The 20,523-nt window shown below is 45.0% G+C and overlaps 1 protein-coding gene across 3 annotated transcripts in view; it reads right to left on the bottom strand.

Annotated features, from left to right (window-relative positions):
* The window catches only part of LOC128336452 (cytochrome P450 2W1-like), a 172,438-nt gene that overhangs the window by 27,682 nt on the left and 124,233 nt on the right, over window positions 1-20,523 (bottom strand). For all 3 annotated transcript variants that reach the window (XR_008311975.1, XM_053276138.1, XM_053276136.1), the window contains exon 4: window positions 14,037-14,118. Coding sequence is in view for 2 of the 3 variants with exons in the window: in XM_053276138.1 (XP_053132113.1) it covers window positions 14,037-14,118 (82 nt within the window). In the remaining variant the exon portion in view is untranslated. The remainder of the gene's footprint in view (window positions 1-14,036; window positions 14,119-20,523) is intronic.

Genomic DNA, 20,523 nt, shown 5'->3' with positions numbered 1-20,523 from the left:
AAGAGCCACGCCCTATAGCCATGCCAGCCCCAATGGCCATACCCTCGCTTAGATATATGCAATTTTGTGGGTTCTGTTACAATAAATCAACGATCATGTAGCAGACTCTAGAGAACGTACTAAAATGAATGACAAGGAATGCCCACTGAAATGCAAGGGGTTCCTTCCAAATGGCCTTAGGAATGCATTTAATTTCCGAATGGCTGTTTGCCATTAGGAAATTCTGTGCATGTCAGTGGGCATTTGGAAGGAACCCGTGCATTTCAGTGGGCATTCCTTGTCATTCATTCTAGGATGTCCTGACACTAGTCCACCACAGGAATTGCATACTGATAGTCCCAGGTTCAATTCCTGGCAACAAGGAATTGAAGGTAGGAGTGGGAAAGGCTCCTGCCTGCAACCTTGGAGAGCTGCTACCAGTCAGTGTAGACAGTACTGAGCTAGGTGGACCAGGGGCCTGACTCAGTATAATGCAGTTTCCCATCTTGCTATGTCTGCATCTGATGATCTGGTGATCCTCTCCTCAGCTAGGCCATCGGGTTAAGAGACATGGGGATGGGGCCGTAAGCTCAGTAGCAGAGCCAGGGGCGTAGCTATAATTGAGCGGATGGGTTCAAAGAACCCAGGCCCCCCAGTTCCCAAGTCCCCCCCCCAGTTCCACCCCTCCCTATTTCCTTCATTATCTCCCTCACTCCAAGGGCCCATCAGGGAGAAGGGCAAACACAGGCCCCCTCTCCCCAAGCTACGCCCCTGGGCAGAGCATCTGCTTTGCACACAGAAGGCCCCAGGTTCAATGTCTAGACAGGACTAGAAATACGCCTGTCTGGAATCCTAGAGAGCCGGGGGCAAGAGCACCGACGTGGTTGGACCAGTGGCTGGACTCAGGAGAAGACAGCTACAGATGCTCACAATGGTTCAAGAAAACACTGGCCCAAATTAACTATCCTTTTCTGGAGAGAATATTGCCAAAAGAGCTAAACAAAACTTCCATGTTCAGAGCCACTATGACACTCAATATCACTTCCTGGAGGCCAATAGGTGGAAAGGTTGCTGCCTTCCTGGCCTGCTTGTGAGCTTCCCAGAACAGAAGTATCTCATTGATCATTGTGGCAAGCATGAGGCTGAGCTGAGACCTATTGGTCTGATCCAGCGGTATTTGCTTGAGAGTCGAAAGCATCACTCCTGAAGAGCGCCCATTCAGGTTAAGGATAGTGACTGTAGCCTGTAACCTTAAAACACAGCACTTCCTTCCGAGAGCCATTGCCAGTCAGTGTAGACAATACTAACCAAGGGTCCGACTCGGTATAAGGCAGCTTCCTAGGCTCCTAAGCCTTCATTGCCTAGAGAGATGCTCCAATAGCTGACCCTAGCGGTTCACCATACAGGGCAGCCATGCATATTAATTTATTATTATTATTATTGTTTATACAGTCAGGCAGGTAACAATAATAATAAATTAATATGCATGGCTGCCCTGTATGGTGAACCACTAGGGTCAGCTGTTGGAGCTGCTTCTTCTTCTTCTTCTTCTTCTTCTTCTTCTTCTTCTTCTTATTATTATTATTATTATTATTATTATTATTATTATACGAGAGCTGGTCGTGTGGAAGCAAGCATGAATTGTCCTCTTTGCTAAGCAGGGCCCACCCTGGGTTGCATTTGAATGGGAGACTACATGTGTGAGCACAGTGAGATATTCCCCGTAGGGGATGGGGCCACTCTGGGAAGAGCATCTGCATGCTGGAATGCAGGTTCCAAGTTCCTTCCCTGGCAGCATCTCCAAGTTAGGGCTGAGAGAGACTCCTGCCTGCAACCTTGGAGAAGCCGTTGCCAATCTGGGTAGACAATAATGAGATAGATGGACCAATGGTCTGACTTGGTTATAAGGCAGCTTCCTAAATTCCTGTGTATATTCCTCCCTTTGTCCTAAGGGCAATTAACAAGATAAAAACAATAAAATTCAATATAGACAGATTATTGGGCTGCTTCTAACCCTGGCAGCTCCTGACACCTATTCACCTTACCATCCTCTCAGGCATCAGGCTTCAGTATGTTGCATCCTGCTCCTTTGGGTAAATATCTCAAGCTCCCACCCCAGTGAGTGAACTTATTTTTGGACAGCTCCTTTCTGCTGCATGCTTTAAACCTTCAACCGATGGCTCCTGGTGCTCTGTGGCAACTCTGTCCTCCTGGGACCCTGCAAGCACTCGGGTTTTGCTCTACTTGGACTGCTGATGTTCCAGGGCCAATATTTCAGTTGCTTTGGCTCTTACGGTCTTAACCTGGAAAATCCAAGCAAATTCAATTTTCTCTCATGGAATTCTGTCACACAGTTGTACCCTTTATCTCTCAGCATTAGCAAGCTTGGGGGTTTTTTTGGTTTGCTTTGTTTGAGACAGCTGAAATAATAGTAAAATGGATTTAGAAAACAAAGAGAGTGAAGCCTTTAAAAGAAGAAAGAAAAGAAAAGCCATTTTCAATCGCTCAGTTTCTGGAAACAATGGCTAAAATGCCTGTACTTTTCATGCCATGTAAAAAGTTTGCACAATTTTTGTTTTTCTTTTAAATCAACTCACTTCATTGCAAATTATTGCACAGATGGTCACTTCTAGCCTCAGTTTTTATTTAAATACCACAAAGACTTGAAATCTAAACAGCTCTCCAGGCTGTTTGGAAACCAAAGCCAATTTCTGCCTTCAATGTCAAAGGATTATTCCATAACCTTGATAAAATTTTCTTCTTCTTCCTGGTCTCACATGCTCATTCACTTAGCTAAGTTTTTCCACGTTTTAATTAGGCTTTGCTTTAATTTGTTCAGGAAATTCTGGTACTGGAAGGAAGGAAAGTAGACTAGATGCGTTTTGAATGCAGTCATCCGCTTGACAAAGGTTTCTCCATTGTTAATAAAACAAAAAGCACATTGCAAGCGATCAGACCTTGAGATATAGACGCCCAGGTTTTTCCTCCCTTTGTTCAGCACTGCTACCCATTTGCAGGCACCAAAATCAACAAGGAAGCAGTTTCTTCAGGATACTGGAAAAACAGCAATGGCTTGATAAAGTGGGGCAGAAACAAGATCGGGATCTGGTAGCAGATCTCTGGGTGACCTGCAGTAGACTGACAAGCATCTCTGACTGTCTAGTAAAACTTCAATTAAAAAAAAAAAAATCTGCTGTAGCTGGCTGTGTGCTAATTGCTCCTCTCTCAACCTCAGAACAGTGGTGCGCCAGCTGGTAACCTCCAGGCTTGACTACTGTAATGCGCTCTACATGGGGCTGCCTTTGTACGTAGTTTGGAAACTTCAGTTAGTTCAAAATGCAGCAGCAAGGCTAGTCTCCAGGGCAACCTGGAGAGACCATATTATGCCTGTTTTGAAACAGCTGCACTGGCTGCCGATATGCTTCCGAGCAAAATACAAAGTGCTGGTTATTACCTTTAAAGCCCTGAACAGTTTAGGACCAGGTTACCTTAGAGAGCACCTTCTTTGGTCTGATCCCCACCACACGCTAAGATCATCAGAGGAGGTCCGGCTCCAGTTGCCACCAGCTCGTCTGGTGGCGACCCAGAGGCGGGCCTTCTCTGTAGCTGCTCCTGGACTGTGGAATGCGCTCCCTGCAGACATCCGTAATTTGAATTCTTTATTGGAATTTAAGAGAGCCCTAAAGACCTACCTGTTCGGCCTGGCCTTCCAGTGCTCTTAAATTGTTTTAAAGGGTCTTTGATGTTTGAGCTATTTTGTAAGGGCGGTCTAAAAATCGAACAAACAAACTAACAAACAAACTAACAAACCTCAGTGTCCCCCGCCTGTAAAATACCTATATATATAATTCTCTTAGACATACCCATTGCTAATCCCATGTGTGGAAGCTCTCTCAAGAGTTCGCAAGTGAGGGGAGGGGGAGAGGAAAGTAGCAGCGGCCAGTGGGGAACATAAGGCCAATGGACAGGCCAGTGAATGGGCAGGCAGGGAGAGAAAGTGGAGGGCCTTCTCCAGTCATGAGGGTGGCTACTGAAGTCAGGTCCTTTTCTGTGGTAGCTCCCAAATGATGGAACTCTCTTCTCCATCAAGTTCAAAGCCAAGCTCCAACTCACTTTGTTTCAATTCCAATGTATTCCATTGTGTTTTACTAAGCTGCCCTGAGACTGTTCCACAATAAACGGCAGGGAGAACATTTTAAAAGTAAATTCACAGCCCTCTCTCGATCTCCTACCCATGGTTAAAGAAAAAGTGATGCAGTCTGAGGCAGTCTGTTAGTTGCTCCCTCTAATCTGTAACATCATCTATCCAGCTTATTTGTACCGAAAGTAAGAAATACTCCATTTATATGCTGTGCAACCCAGAACCATTCTCGCCTCGGTGATGGAACTAGAAATGTTAGGGGGTAAAATATACATTCCTTTCTGCAACATCCTCTTCAAATATGTGAAATCCTTAGGGCAACAGCACTTTAGACTGCCACTAGGGGGAAAGCATCTTGGCATCTACGGGATAGAGCTGTGACAGGATGAAAGCGAGAAGTCGGTGATATGACCCCTCTGGAGTAGGCGCACCCAGGTGCCAAGGTTTAAAGTTTTACCAAAGGGACTCGCTATTTCTAGCATTTTGCACAGAACTTGGTAGCAATGTAAGCTTGGATCCCAAAGGATGAAAGAAGCAGCAGGCCAGGCAATGCTTCCAAACCCTCAGAGGATCCCAAACCCCATTCAGAGAAGAGAAAAACCTCTGCGCTTGTAGCAACAAGGCCACTTCCCTATTTTTAGACATTGTGGTAGCCCAGAGCCTTGCCTGGAAGCATGGCACTCTAGGGGGTAGCATTCTTCACACTCCTCCCAACCCTCTGGCAAAGGCTGATCCTCATACATGGCCTCTTGACTGCTGCCAGCACAAGGGAGTCACACCCACTCCTGGAAAGACTGGCTCCTTTTTTTCCAAGGAAAAGCCATCAGAAGCTAAGACATTCACATGCAGCTGGAGGTACAAAACGCTATTCGCATGCTGTGTTCTGCTTGTGACTGAGGACTTTCACTTGGAAGACACCCACACAGCTTTTGCGTGTGTCACTCCTAGCCTGTGGACAGAAATAGACTCCAACAACTGGTGGCAACTCTCCACAGCTCCAGTCTGCAGAGGGGCAGCTGCAGCTTGCTGGGCTTCAAGCTGGTGAAGGGTGGCAGGGACTGGCAGTAGGGCGTCCCCCTGGACAAGAGAGTCACATCCCCGTGCAGCTGCTGTTCTTGAAACGGAGCAGTCAGGCACTCAAGGGCTTAACCAAGAACCTCACAACCGCCAAGCTGTCAGTGCTAGGTCAGAGGCAGCCAGGAGAGCTGGTCTGGTGGTAGCAAGCATGCACTGTCCCCTCTGCTAAGCAGGGTCTGCCCTGCTTTGCATTTGAATGGGAGACTCCATGTGTGAGCACCTTTAGGGGATGGAGCCACTCTGGGAAGAGCACATGCCTGCTTGCATGCAGAAGGTTCCAAATCCCCACTCTGGCATCTCCAGACAGGGCTCCTGCCTGCAACCTTGGAGAAGCCGCTGCCAGTCTGTGTAGACAATGCTGGGCGAGATGGACCAAGGATCTGACTCGGTATAAGGCAGCTTCCTATGTTGCTATAAATCAGAGAAAGTGGATACTGTTGCCGTGAAGCCAAAATTCCCATCTAACCCAAAGGCCCTTCTAGGTCATGGAAAGCCAAAGGCTGGCCTGAGCGGGCAGACATTCCTGAGCGGAGGAACACCACAAGGAACCCTGTAGCGGAGGAACCCTCATCATATAGGGCAGCAGCACACAGATCTGTAGGTTCCTTCTGAAAGTAGCTTCCTGAGCTGTATGGCTGGGTGTGCTCAGGCCTCTGAACTGTCTTCCAGTACAGGACAGGGGCTGTGCAGCATCAGCATCTCCTGTGCTTGGCAGGTGGTATGAGGCCTCTGGGTTGGCCAGGCCAGGTATAAATGCTAAGAGCCCAGATTTCTGTCCTTGCCAAGTTAATGGAGCAGGAATTTCACCCTGCAGTGCTTCCAGCTTCAGTTTCCAGCTCCCAGCCTCAGGGATCTGGGTTGGAGAATGGACTTCTGTTAACTGAGCCAAGAGACACCTTTAAAAGCGGTGATTCTCATATATTTAGCAGGGGGTGAGCAACTGGCCCTATCCAACCCCAGCACAGCATCCCTCCAGTGGCTGTTGCTGGTGTCTATCTTATGTTGCTTTTTTATATTGTGAGCCCTTTGGGGACAGGGTACCATCTTATTGACTTCTTATTTATTTTTCCTTGTAAACCACTCTGAGAACTTGGGTTGAGGGGCGGTGTATAAATATTCGTAGTAGCAGTAGACTCTCAGTCATGATGGCTATACAGAACCTTCCTGTTCAGAGGCAGTGTGCCACTGAAGGCCAGCTGACTAGGAAGCCACAGTGGGCAAGGACTGCATCCATGCCTTGTGTGCAGGCTTCCTGAAGGCTTCTGGTGGCCCCTGGGGGAAGCAGGATGCTGGACTAGATGGACCCACTTTCGTCTGATTCAGCAGGGCTCTTATGTTCTTTGGGTCAGTAGTCAGGTACGACCAGCCACAGTTTCAGCCCAGCCCTGACTACAATCTACATGGGTGACCAACTGGACGAGATAAACATCAGCATTATGGAATTGTGCGCATTATTGCAGTTACAAAATCAAACCAATTCTGGGCACCTTCAAAAGAAAAGGCACCTGTTTTCTACACTACAGTGGCATGGACCAACAGCATATACCATTTTGTGTTTTAATAACTAGGCACAGATGATGTCCTTCAAACGTCAGAAGTGGAATTCAAATGATATCTCAGGCTTGAAAAATGGTAGCAGAACGTGGGGGGTCTGTGTTCTTGGAACAACTTCAGCCATAAGGAAATTATTGGGTCAAGTTTATAACATATGAAGCGTGGCTGACGAAGTGTGGGGTCACGCTAGTTTTGCCTTTCTTTACAATTAAGCTGATGGCAACGGGCCAGATTCTTCTCCAGAACTGAGTAAACAACATACACGCAACATACACAAGATATCTTTTCCAAGTTAAGATGATGACTCTAGTTCCCTAGTAATTTTATAAAACAATGGTTACAAATTAAAAATAAGAGCAGACACTACGAAACTCTGAAGTTTTGCAAAGTGTAGCAAAGACCATCCAAATTAAAGGGAAGACCACTATGCTGTCAATGTTTTCAGCAATTAGCACTGTCATCAGAGACAGATTTCCAGCTCTGACTAATCTTGAGCATTTTGTTTTATTTTGCCTAAAAGCCCTGACTTCAGCATTCTCCTAGGAGATCAATTCTCTGTGTCAGATGTACACAATGCAGATTAACTCGGCTGGAACACAATTAGAACTGGCAAATGAAGATTTAATTTCTCAGTCTGCACAAGCTGTTAACTCTGTGTCTTGGCTTTTAGGTTTATTAATCCAATTGGCTGGTTTGATAGAGATGCCTGAGTTAGCTGAATTTCACCCACAACTCCTAGACCACAAGTCCCATGAAGTAACAGAAATATTTAAATGTGTACATAAAGAGAGCAGGTCACTGATACAGACCCCAGATCTCCCAGCACTGATACAATTGATTCTAGGTTTTCAAGGATGAAGTACTAAACTGTGTATTTTCAAAGCTGTACCATTAAGGAAATGGCACCATCAACATTCAAATCATACGTTAACTCCACAGTACAGGACACTGCCGCTTATTAGTAGGGAGGAAAGTGAATCTTTAGGGATGTGAAGAACAATTTGATGGCGAAATGTTGCAAAATGGGCTGTTTTGAGTGTTTGAAGCTGAAAACAGATCACCCCTTTTTAAAAAGTGCATGTTTTGAGCTTGGAACAAAACAATCACATTTTGATTGAAATGTTTCAAGCACCATTTTGGAGGCTTGTTTTTCCCTTGCTGATTGTTTTTCTGTTCTGGCACTGGCTTCTGACTGGCTTGCAATATCCTTTCTTATCATACAGATAAAGTGTTGTCATGGCTTCAGCCACATTTTGGCTGGTGGGGAAGGGAGCAGGAAACCCAAGAAAGGAATTTTAAAATGTATTCAAAGGGACTGGGAGTGAGCGAGCGAGCGAGCATGAGAGAGCCCTTATAGTGTGCCTATAATGTATATGTATATAGTGTGCCAAGTATATGCTGATGCGATCTGAGCTGTCGGTGACTGACCAGGAGAGGGATCTTGGGGTCGTGGCGGACAGCTTGTTGCAAGTGTCGACTCAATGTGCGGCAGCTATGAAAAAGGCCAATTCCATGCTAGGGATCATGAGGAAGGGGATTGAAAATAAAACGGCTAATATTATAATGCCCTTATACAAAACTATGGTGCGACCACACTTGGAGTACTGCGTACAATTCTGGTCACCTCATCTAAAAAAGGACATTGTTGAACTGGAAAAGGTGCAGAAGAGGGCGACCAAGATGATCAGGGGCCTAAAGCACCTTTCTTATGAGGCAAGACTACAACACCTGGGGCTTTTTAGTTTAGAAAAAAAGACAACTGTGGGGAGACATGATAGAAATCTATAAAATCATGCATGGTGTGGAGAAAGGAAAATTCTTTTCCCTCTCACACAACACTAGAACCAGGGGCCACTCCATGAAATTGATTGCCAGGAGGTCTAGAACCAACAAACGGAAGTACTTTTTCACATAACACATGATCCACTTGTGGAACTCTCTGCCACAGGATGTGGTGACACCCAACAACCTGGATGGCTTTAAGAAGGGTTTGGATAACTTCATGGAGGAGAGGTCTATCAATGGCTACCAGTCAGAGGGATAAAGGCCACCTCCAGCCTCAAAGGCAGGATGCCTCTGAGTACCAGTTGCAGGGGAGCAGCAGTAGGAGAGAGGGCATGCCCTCAATTCCTGCCTGTGGCTCCAGCAGCATCTGGTGGGCCACTGTGTGAAACAGGATGCTGGACTAGATGGGCCTCCTTGGGCCTGATCCAGCAGGGCTGTTCTTATGTTTTTATGCCTCTCTTGAAGAGGATACATCAGGAGGAGACAAGGAAGGAATAAAGGAAGATTGGATTTTGTGGTTTTCGGAGTATAATATGCTGCGTTATTGCTGCTATGGTTTTGCTGGATCTCAGATTGACAATGAGAGAACTTGGGTGCTGCTTTCCTTGAGTTGTAGTTTGTTTTTGTTTGTGAGATAGTGTTGTGGCAACAAATGGACAGTGACATCTCTCCCCCTCCCCCTTTGTGTGTGTGTGTGTGTGTGTAACATTTCTTGGAGACTGCTGTCATAAGCTCCATATCTGGCCTTGAAACTGACTTGTGCTTCACTCACTGCTCTGATCTGCTCTGCAATCTGCATTGCAAGGTGTTGTACTCAGTCAAAATGTGGCTGAAGCTTATTGCTATGCTTGCTCTAAGTAAGGGTGCTGCTGTGGCAGCTGTTGCAACGCTAGGAAATAAGGAGTCATAATTGTGTGTGAGAGAGCAACTTGTGCCAATGATGTTACTGCAGCACAAGCACTGTGGGTGGCAAAGGATTCTAGGTCAGTGACTCTTTTTTGGCAGTTTTTGGACTGTGTTTGAAATGTGTGTTCTGTGTTGGGAGAGACAGATTCCCTTTTGCTGCACAGTTTCCAAGGCAGGGTTACAAAATGCATTGCAAATTGTAATGCAAAACTTGTGTGCAGTGTACTCTATGTGTGCAGTTTGTTCCGGCCATAGGAGACAACGGGGAAGCTCAAAACACCTCATTGTCCCCCATGGGTAGCTCCTAGGGTCACCAAAGTGGTTGTGTGGTAGCGCATGGTGGGTGCTACCTACCACCAAACTTACAAAATAAATGGGCAAGCAGGCGATTTCTAACCAATTTTTAACCTTTCCACCAAACTCGCATAGGATCCTAAGGGGGTTTGGGAGAAAGATTAAAATTTGTTTAAAATTGCCTGCTTGTCCATTTCTTTTGTGGGTTGGGTAGTAGGTAGCACCCATCATGCCCTACCACATAACCCACTTTGGTGACCCTAGGAGCCTACCCATGGGGAACAATGAGGTGTTTCAAGTTTCCCCATTGTTCTCTATGGCCAAAACACTTGAAACATTTTGAGTTTGTTCCATCGAAACAACCAGTCAGACTGGGTGTTTTGACAGAATGTTTTACCCATTTGCATTTCGTTTCGAGTTCAAAACAGAACCCAAAATCCATTTCATGCACATCCCTGCTAGTCAGCACAGCTCAGTGGCAGAGCATCTGCTTTGAATGCAGAAGGTCCTAGAATCAATCCGTGGTGTCTCCAGGTAGGGCTGGGAGAGATTCCTGCCTGAAACCTTAAGAGAGTTGCTGCCAGTCTGTGTAGACAATACTGAGCTGGATGGACCAAGGTTCTGACTCGGTATAAGGCAGCTTCCTATGTTTCTGGTTTGCATTTGGATTGGTGACTATATATGAGCACTCTCTCATATATAGGGGATGGGGCCACAGTTCAGTAGTAGAACATCTGCTTTTTCTGCAGAAGCTCCCAGGTTCAATCCCTGGCAAGATCTTCAGGTAGGGCTGGGAGAGACTCCTGCCCGAAATCCTTGGAGAACCACTACCAGTCAGTGCAAACAATCCTAGGCTAGACTGTCCAAAGGTCTGACTCAGTGTAAGGCCGCTTCCTACATTCCTACGTAGTGAATATTAAAAGTGGGCCACACAAAAGCAAACAGCATCAAATGGCCATTGAGAGGCTTCGTTTCCTTCCAATATGTGACAAGAATCCTTGGAGTTTCCAAAGGGCAATGAGAAGAATGCATTAAGCCCAGGCTGACTGGCTACATACACAGAGGTTTTTAGGGACCCTATCCAAATGACCAAGCAGAAAAGTACTGCATCTCTGAATAGTCACGGAAATGCCCAGGAATAGACTGAAATCCTGCACCATGACTAGCAAGCTATAAAATAAAGTTCTACAAAAAGCCTGTCATTCTCAAATGGCCACAGAAATGCACAGGAACGGGTTGGAATCCATTCAGAAGGCACTGATGGTCAGTCTCTGCATTTCAGGATGCCCTTTAAAAGTCATTCCGGAACAGAGTATCAAATCCACTAGGGTCACCCAGACCAATACATCATAGTTACATTTCCTAATCTTGTGGAAATTTGCCCTTTCAGCACCAAATAAATGCCAGACTCAAGAGAAGCAGTGCAAACATAGAAGGGACACCCAGCTCTCAGTTTGGTCTCTAGTAAGGATTTGCTATGTATGGCAGAGCACCTGCTTTTTTGAAAGACGTCGCTTTTAAAGAAACGGAAACGCTAACGTGCAGAAGATACAGGAGAGTAAAAGAGAGTCAGATAGTCCAGAGGTGTCTTGTGAGGGGTTTTAAAAACTCTGTTCTGCTGTCCTTGACTGCTTTGCTTTCCTATTTGTACCTTAGCTTGTGCCAGTATCTTAAATTCCATTTGAGTTACTGTGTTAGCGTAGCACATATTGGATCACTTAAATATTTGGCTCCCAAATAAAGTTGTCTTAAAGGGAATGCAATATGTTAGCAACTTTCAGAATTACTAATATCTTCCATGCTTTTTCCAAGAATTCTAGCCATTCAAACTGGTGAAGGTTGACAAAAACCCAGACAAGTGCTACAACTAAAACAAGAAAATGTTTTGAGAATCTGGTAATTGGAGTTGGACAACATTTCAATTAGCACCTCCAACTTTTGTGTAATTAGTATTCTTGTCATTCCTCCTTTCAGAATTCATGTTTTCTGCATGACTGCCGAAGTCCAGAATAGAAGTATTCTACCAGACAACCATTCTACTGAATGCAAGATTTATTGAACTGAAAAATAAATGAGGCAAATATGAACGTCAGGATGCACCCAAATAGCAGCAGAGCTCCCTTTTATTGATCACATCACACTAAGTTTGGTGATTTTTCTGATTCACCTGCATGGTTTCTGTCAGTTCACATCTGCATTATGTAGCCACCTGACACAAATAACACAGACTTTTAAGGAAGCCAACGATAAACCAACAGCTTTCAGAACTTCATCTTAAACAGTCAATACATGAGTGACAGAATCAGCCGCTAAATAGGCTGAAGAAGATGCAAGCAGTGAAATATTTTCAAGAATCCTCAGTGGAGCTGACTGTTTCATAGTCTAGTTTAAAACCATCCTTAGGAAAAAAGGCTTTTGCCATTAACAAAAGCTTTATTAATTTTGCCTGATGAATAAAAGTGTGGGGAAAGCGAAAGGAATAGATTTCTTAAAAGAAGGGCACTACGATATTGGTATGAATGAATCCAAGTGATGTTTTTGCAATACTGATCAACCAATTATATTTTGCTGTCATATTTTGTCACTCCTGCAGCTTTAAAAATAGGAGGATGAAGATTCAAAATAATACTGCTTCCAAAAGAGCGTCTGATTCTTCTAGAACTGTCTCAGGACTAGGAATTATATTCCACTCTGTTTCTGTAACAAGAGACAGATATAAGGTTCTAGATGGCTTGATAGGAAGAGAAGTTTTCATGACAGCAACTGGAGGACTTTTCGGATACGCTCACATTTTTCCAGAGAGCTTGCATCTTCTGTATCCGAATTGTCGTATTCCTTCATGAGAGCTTCCGCTTTCTGCACAGTTGTGCTCCGTGCACTGCCCTGGAGCCCTTCAAGGTACCGCAGCAAAATGGAAAAATATTCATCTGACACCTTTAAGAGAAAAGGAAGAGTCTTGACTGGCTGACAGGTATTTGATTGGGATGAGTTTTTAGCCACACGGACAGGTAGACATTTAAATATACTGATTATCCATTTCCCTTGATCTGTTTATTATATATTTAGAATATGTATATACTGCTTTTCAAGCAAAGAGCTCTTGGTGCTATCTATCTATCTATCTATCTATCTATCTATCTATTTATTTATTTATTTGATTGATTGATTTCTATACTGCCCTTCCAAAAGTGGCTCAGGGCGGTTTATACAGAGAAATAATACATAAATAAGATGGATCCCTGTCCCCAAAGGGCTCACAATCTAAGAAAGAAACCTAAGATAGACACCAGCAACAGTCACTGGAGGTCCTGTGCTGGGGGTGGATAGGGCCAGTTACTCTCCCCCTGCTAAATAAAGAGAATCACCACGTTAAAATGTGTCACTTTGCCAGGTTAGCAGGGGACAGATTTACAGAGCAAACAGAATAAGATGCTTCCCTGTCCTAAAGGGCTCACAACTAAAATCTGTAAAATCTGTTCAGAATCTGTTTGGAATGTCTTTCACTAAGAATACATGGAGTTTGAGTTATATAGAAGGTAAATCATCTTCCCTGATCAACAAGGATTGAGGGGGAACAACAGCAGGAGAGAGGGCATACCCTCACCTCTTGCCTGTGGACTTCTCAGAGGCATCTGGTGGGCTACTGTGGGAAACAGGATGCTGGACTAGATGGACCTTGTGCCTGATCCAGCAGGGCAATTCTTATGGACACTGTGCTTATCACTAATAGAAAAACCATTTGATACCTGTGATGAACTTCAAACTTCACATATTCTCAAAGAAAGATATTCTAACCAGACTTAAGAGAAATGTCTATGAGTGCTTTGGATGGCTTTTTGTGTGTACAAAACTGAAATACACACAAAATAATTGTATCTATATACTGAACATGTCTTTATGCACCCAGAAAGAGAAGGCATCTAGAGAAAACTTGAAATCTTCAGCTTACATACATACCTACTTCACAGGGATGTAATGAAAATAAAATGGAACAACGTTCCTGAGATCTCTGGGTGGCAAGTAGGATAAAAATGTAATACAACCAAGATTTAAACACACATTGGACAGAACATTCTGGAGGACAGAGGTACCCTCCTATGAACTCAGAGAGCTAAGTGATTGTGGAGTTCAGAGTAGAGCCCTCCCTTGTACCCTTCTATATCATTGAGCTATTGGGAAAGAGCTGTCATAGAAAAGTCCCAGAATTTTGCACTTTCAATTTTATCTCAGAAGACGCAAGAATTAAAGAGAGATGCACCTCTTTTGTCTACTGCTAAAAGAAAGAGAAGTCTGGACGTACCTTTTCTTTATTGTACATGTGCGAAAGAAGCCATGTTTGCCTTGTCTTTTGAAACTTCCATTCTTTTGGGTTTTGAGACCAGCTGTAATAAATAGAGGAGTTAACCAAATTCAACAACATGATATAAAAAGGGAAAGAACTTGCATTTCTAATGCAACATCAAAGGAGGCCCTTAAACTGGATGATGTCCTAATACAGGGATTCCCAATCAGGTCCCAAATGTTGTTGGACTACAGCTACCATCATCCCCAGCCACAATGGTCAAAGGCTAGGGATGATGGGAATTGTAGTACAACAACATCTGGGGACCCAAGGCTGGGAACCTTTGTATTAGAACACACAAAGAGGCCCACCATAGCCAATAAATGTATATAAAGGAAAATATTTGTTTCTAATATAGGTGAAAACTCATTACAAAAAGCACCAGTGTTGATCCCCCACATCCCAGCATTGCCAGCAAGCAGCTAAAAGTAGAAGCTTACCAAGAAACAATAATATGGAAAACATGATTAGACATTTAAAATTTGGATATGTTAAAATTATACTTTCTTATATAGATCCCCCCCCCCACTGTGGGGTACAAAGCAGATCTAGCATATGATTCTTTCTTTGACACAGTAAGACGGAAACTCGGAAATCAATTGGAAAGGGAATTCTACCAGAGTCCTAATATAGTTCAAATGCTGTCAAGTCTGATACATCGAAACAGGCCTCAAATTAAATCCATTCTGCTCCAGCAAAAAAATTGCTCAGTGAACTCAGTACAATCACAAATTTGGCCAGGAGGGCTTAATGTGAGTTGTACTATCTGCTAAAAACAAGAACTTCCCTTTCTAGGCTCAGAGGTCCATGGAATCCTCTGAAAATTGGTTAACTTGGCTACATTTACATCCAGGGTACTTACAGATTAAAAACCAACAGATCTATCATAAGAATGACTACCACAAAGAGAAAGCAAGCAAACACATTATAAGATAATATGGAGGAATAGTTTCAGAGCACTGTATCCTAGAACAGCAATTAAATTCACACATCAAGAAGCTTTTGAAACAACGCCTTCATCTCCACTCCCTACTATAACTCAACTGAAGGATGTGTGACTGAAATAAATGCATAATCTTTCTCAGTTCATCCCTGCCTCCACCTTCTTCTGTGGTTTCCCCTGCGGCAGATTTTTTATTGTAAGCTCCTCAGGCAGGGATTTGTACTTCACAAAGCACTGTGTACCTTAGTGTACATGGTTTGGTTTTATGCTTTTTAAAATTCATTTTATATTATCTATCTATCTATTTATCTATCTATATTTCTCTAAGGCATACCCATGGCTAATCCCGTGTGTGGCAGCTCTCGCGAGAGTTCACGAACAGAAGCACTTGACTGGGCAGTGGGGATTCCATATGCAGATAGGGAGGAGGAGCCAGTGATGGTTAAGGTCAGTTGGAATGCAACTGGTACTGGCTGGAAGATGTTCTTGACTGTAGAGGAGAGGAATCTAAAAGGATAGTGGGCAAGGGTCTGTGAAGAGAGGGGTTGTGAGGGAGGAAAGAGCCCCTTCAGGAGAAGGAGGCTGCCGCTGTGTGAATTAGATGCGGAAACAAGATAAATAAGATCTGTTAACTCCAGAAGGCGGGGAAGGGGGAGAGAGACGGGGGGGGGGGAGAGAGAGAGAGAGAAATAAAACAGAGGGGAAGAGCGAATGGAGGAGAGATAAAGAGAGTAAGAAGGAAGTGCAAGGGACTGGCCAGGGCCTGTCAGCAGCCTGAGGGGAACGAGTGGCCATGGCAGTGGTGGCAGCGAGGAAGGGCCCAATCAACCACTGCTGCTGCTTCTGTGGGGAGGAGCAGGAGTGGGGCTCAGGTGAGGGTGGGGAGGTCCCTAGGGATAGGGGGCTGCAGCTTGGCCAGTCGGCGGCGGCAACGCTACAACCGCAGGGGGATGGAGTAAAGGGATGGAGGAGTGACCGAGGAGTGAAGGAGATGGAAGCAATGGGATGGAGTAGGAGTGCGGCTCAGGCGAGGGTGTAGAGATCTCTGAGGTGAGCAGGGCTGTGGCAGGAGGGGAGGGGAGCAATCAGTTACTAGTGCACAGATGCTCTGCACAGGTTAAGCTAGTTATATTATTGTTGTTTACACAGTCAGACAGGTGTTATTGACTGGTTTGTTTTATCCAGACATCAAGTCCTTCCCAAGGACCTGGGATGGCTGAATTTTATGGTCAATGTTGTTGCTGTTGTTATAGATATGTGAAACCAATGTATCTGCAGGTTACCCCAAGTCTGCCAACAATTCCCTCTCACCTGCAAGAGCTCCAATTATGCATCCATACGGAATATAACATTTCCAGTTCTTTTGGAAATAGATATGATGATTATTACTTATTGCAAAGGCAGAGTTAAAACATCCTAAAAAGTAAATAATAAATGCACACACGGATGGTACTATATCAGTAATAAAAAATAAATTGAAATTAATACTAATACTAATAATATGTAGCTTTACTATGGAATAACTTAGGGAAACAGTCACACTGCAAAAGCAAATATCCAAACTAACCCCAAACTAAAATCAACAATTCAACTGGGCCCATGCCAACTCCCAGGTGCCCCTAAAATTATTATTATTATTATTACATTTATATCCCGCTCTTCCTCCAAGGAGCCCAGAGCGGCATGCTACATACTTGAGTTTCTCCTCACAACAACCCTGTGAAGTAGGTTAGGCTGAGAGAGAAGTGACTGGCCCAGAGTCACCCAGCAATTCTCGTGGCTGAATGGGGATTTGAACTCGGGTCTCCCCGGTCCTAGTCTAGCACTCTAACCACTACACCACGCTGGCTCAGATCTTTGGAGCAGAGTAGAGTCCTACGTGCCACAGCATTGCTATGCTTTGTCTCAACATTATAGATGTTCAGAGCAAAGGTGAACCTGCTGACTCAGATTTGTCCCATTTCAGCATTTGCCATGATTCCCCACTTTATCAGCCCAATGAATGACACTCTTCTTGTGCTTTCCCCCGCAAAAGAGACCCTCCCCCTGCTTTTTGTTGTTCTTGAAGTTGTCTGCAGATTTTGAGAATCAACGCCAAGTTTCTGGCAGAGCAGCCAAGCTGGCAAAGGCACCAAACCTGTGGTTTGAAACCAAACTTTGATTATAATCTTCCATCTGGCTCAAACAAGAAATAGCGGTTAGAGACTTGCACGGCGGGGGGCGGGTGGGGGGAGAGAAGGTTATTCGCTGAAGCTCATGTTGGCACGGCTGGCAGAAAAATACTAAACAAATGTGAATGTGGAATAGAAAACTTCTGCCTCGGCGTTTAAGGAACTACAATTTTAGCAACACAGTGGGACAACTGAATGGCTAAATGGTGACATTGCTGGGCATAATATTGAGGGGAAGATCCAGACCCAGCAGGCCAATGAAATATCTAGGAGGGAAATAAGGATGTTACCATTTTGTCACACTGCATCATCTGTTTCTTCCAACTGTCAGCCACGCCATTTACAGTGTGTCCCCAATCATGGCATTATACGCAAACACAGTGTGGAGCCCATGTGTCATTAGGGGTCTGAACTGTACCAGCTGCCCCACCTAAGAGCCAGGGGTTGCATGCCACATTCAAACAGGGGTTTGCACAGGTAACAATGAACACAGAGCCAATTAGAGGGGATATATGTGAGACGCCACATGACAATTACATGGACCAGTCCTATGTGTCTCAGGTGATTGCTACATAGCCCCCTAGTCAATAGTGATGGTCAACATATCAAGCGAGTGGAGTGCCCACAAAGTCCATCAAATGTGGGTTCTACACCGTTAGGGCCACATCTGCATAGGGCCAGAACCGTTATTTCATTATATTTATATGCAGCTTTCCAGCCAAGATTGGTTCATTGACCAACTTGCAATTAGAATGCACAAGGTACCGTTATAAGGCGTATGCATGGAGGTGTTCATGCTCTTCTGCTTTCTGGTAGCTGATGTCAGTCGCAGGGAGCGTGGCTTGGGGGGCATGCTTCACATGTGCAAAGGGGAGCCCCCCTACAAAGATTTTGTCCCTGGGCCCCCGCGGGCCTCGCTATGCCCTTGGGCCAATGGTCTGACTCGGTAAAAGGCAGCTTCCTATGTCCCTGTGGCTGGATGATGGGAAAGATGCCACTTCACAGAAGCAGCCCCTTTGCAGATTGGCAGAACTGGGAACTCTCATGGCTTGGTCCTGGGCTACTGCACTGCAATGCAGATGTGCTCCTTGTGCTGTCCAGATGTTTGTGCTATCTTGCACCTATCTTCTGGTCAGCCCAAGTCAGTACTGATTGGGTGACGCCACAACATATAAGAGGAAAAGCAGCTCATTCCCTTTCCCTCCCACGAAGAACATCTTGGGGGGTGGCAGTGGAGGGAAAAGAGGGGCCCCAACTGCTGGCATGAGTATCGCTCCAGCATGCGGGATCATTTACAAACAGGGTGGCTAATCCTTCTCATTTATACACATTTTTAAATAATCATCAGGCGATGGATATGTTACCAGCCTCAGGGGAAGGGGGGGAAATGCATAATACCGTCCTCATTTTCTTCTTCCCCCTCAATACCACAATGTCACAAACCGCCTGATACTTGCATTAAAAATATTCTTGGTGGGGAGCAGATCTAAGCTTGGCTAAAACTGACAGCTTACTTTGGATGTTTCTAGTGGATTAGAGGGTTTCTGCTTGGTTTCATTTTATACTTCTTGAGACTTTTCTCTCTCAACCTTTCTTTCTAGCCTCATTTGAGCTTGGAAGGTTCTGGGAGAGGAAAGCGCTCTCATTAAAACATCCAAGGGCAAAATCATTTGCTGACATCACATATTTTGTATTCAAGCAGGTTCTAAGCTCCGCAATGTTGTTGTTTCTCTTTTCTTTCCTCCAACGGGGCTTTTCAAGCCAGGCCGGCTTTGCTCTTTTCTCTTGAAGATCTCAAAAGACAGCTGGTTTAAAAGACAAGTCAGTTCCTGCTTTTTAGAAAAGAGGCACAGGCCCTTTATAGGCATCAGAAAAGCATTTTGGAACATCATTTGTGGGAGAGGAGTGAAAATGATGAGAAAACTCACACAGGGCACCTCACACACCAAATGAGGTCCAGCTGCCTGTTCCAGTTGCTCGCTCTCTCTCTCTCCTCCATTTCACCCCACCCTGGCATTATTCTATTTATTTATTTATTTATTTATTTATTTTTACATTTATAGCCCGCTCTTCCTCCAAGGAGCCCAGAGCGGTGTACTACATACTTGAGTTTCTCCTCACAACAACCCTGCGAAATAGGTTAGGCTGAGAGAGAAGTGACTGGCCCAGAGTCACCCAGCTAGTTTCATGGCTGAATGGGGATTTGAACTCGGGTCTCCCTGGTCCTAGTCCAGCACTCCAGCCACTACACCACGCTGGCTCAATTACCCAGAGCCGCACTGCCTTCAGGCTGGCCATTCGTCAGGTAGAGTTGTGTGGGCTCAGACTGCAGGCAGTGTGGCTCTGGTTAATGAATGGGCAGAAGAGAGGGGAGCAACCAAAGCGACTGAGAAACCAAGGCAGCTGCGCCTTGTTTAGTGCCTTCCTGGCTTGTAAGGACAAGCCGCTACTGCATGAGAGTAAATGTGCAGTCCACATGGAGATTGTCATAGGTGATGATCACAGACATGGACCTGCTTTCTGTGCTTGTGGGAAGAGAGCTGGTCTTGTGGTAGCTAGCATGACTTGTCCCCTTAAGCTAAGCAGGATCCACCCTGGTTGCATACGAAAGGGAGACTAGAAGTGTGAGCACTGGAAGAGATTCCCCTCAGGGGATGGAGCTGCTCTAGAAGGTTCCATGTTCCCTCCCTGGCAGCATCTCCAAGAGAGGGCTGAGAGAGATTCCTGCCTGCAGCCTTGGAGAAGCCACTGCCAGTCTGTGTAGAGAACACTGAGCTAGATGGACCAAGGGTCTGACTCGGTATATGGCAGCTTCCTATGTTCCTTCCTTCCTATTTGGTAGTGAAGCTGCCGTTACCGCCGGGATGACGTTGTTTTGGTGCTGCTAGAATGGGCAAGGGCCAGTTTTTGGCTTGGCAGATTTCACGAGGAATCTACGTTGTTTGGTTCTTCTGCCTGATCTGTTTTAAGAGATCTGTGACCAGGCAGCGGTGCAGCTGGCATCCCAAGGAGGCGTGTTGCCTCACTTAACACTTCAGCAGCAGCACTAATACGTACAGACAGATGTTTCTAACAGCAGTTTAGGCTGTGTGTTCTTCCTCCAGTCCTTCCTCTATCTTAATGGACAAAAAAGAAAGCTTGGATTTAGAACAGTGAAAAGATGAGATACTCTGGTTTCTCCGTGAAGGTGAATTCTGAGAGATCTAGGGATCATTTCTGAGAATTTAATTTTAAAAGAAAAATGTTCACATTGCCACAATTTGTGGAATTTTACTAATTCCACCGTTTCTACTGAGACCGTTTCATGCTGAAGGTGGTCCACTGGCTACTT

This window comes from Hemicordylus capensis, chromosome 13, assembly GCF_027244095.1.
Source record: "Hemicordylus capensis ecotype Gifberg chromosome 13, rHemCap1.1.pri, whole genome shotgun sequence".
Classification (NCBI taxonomy): domain Eukaryota; kingdom Metazoa; phylum Chordata; class Lepidosauria; order Squamata; family Cordylidae; genus Hemicordylus; species Hemicordylus capensis.
This window is presented reverse-complemented; position numbering and strand designations above follow the sequence as displayed.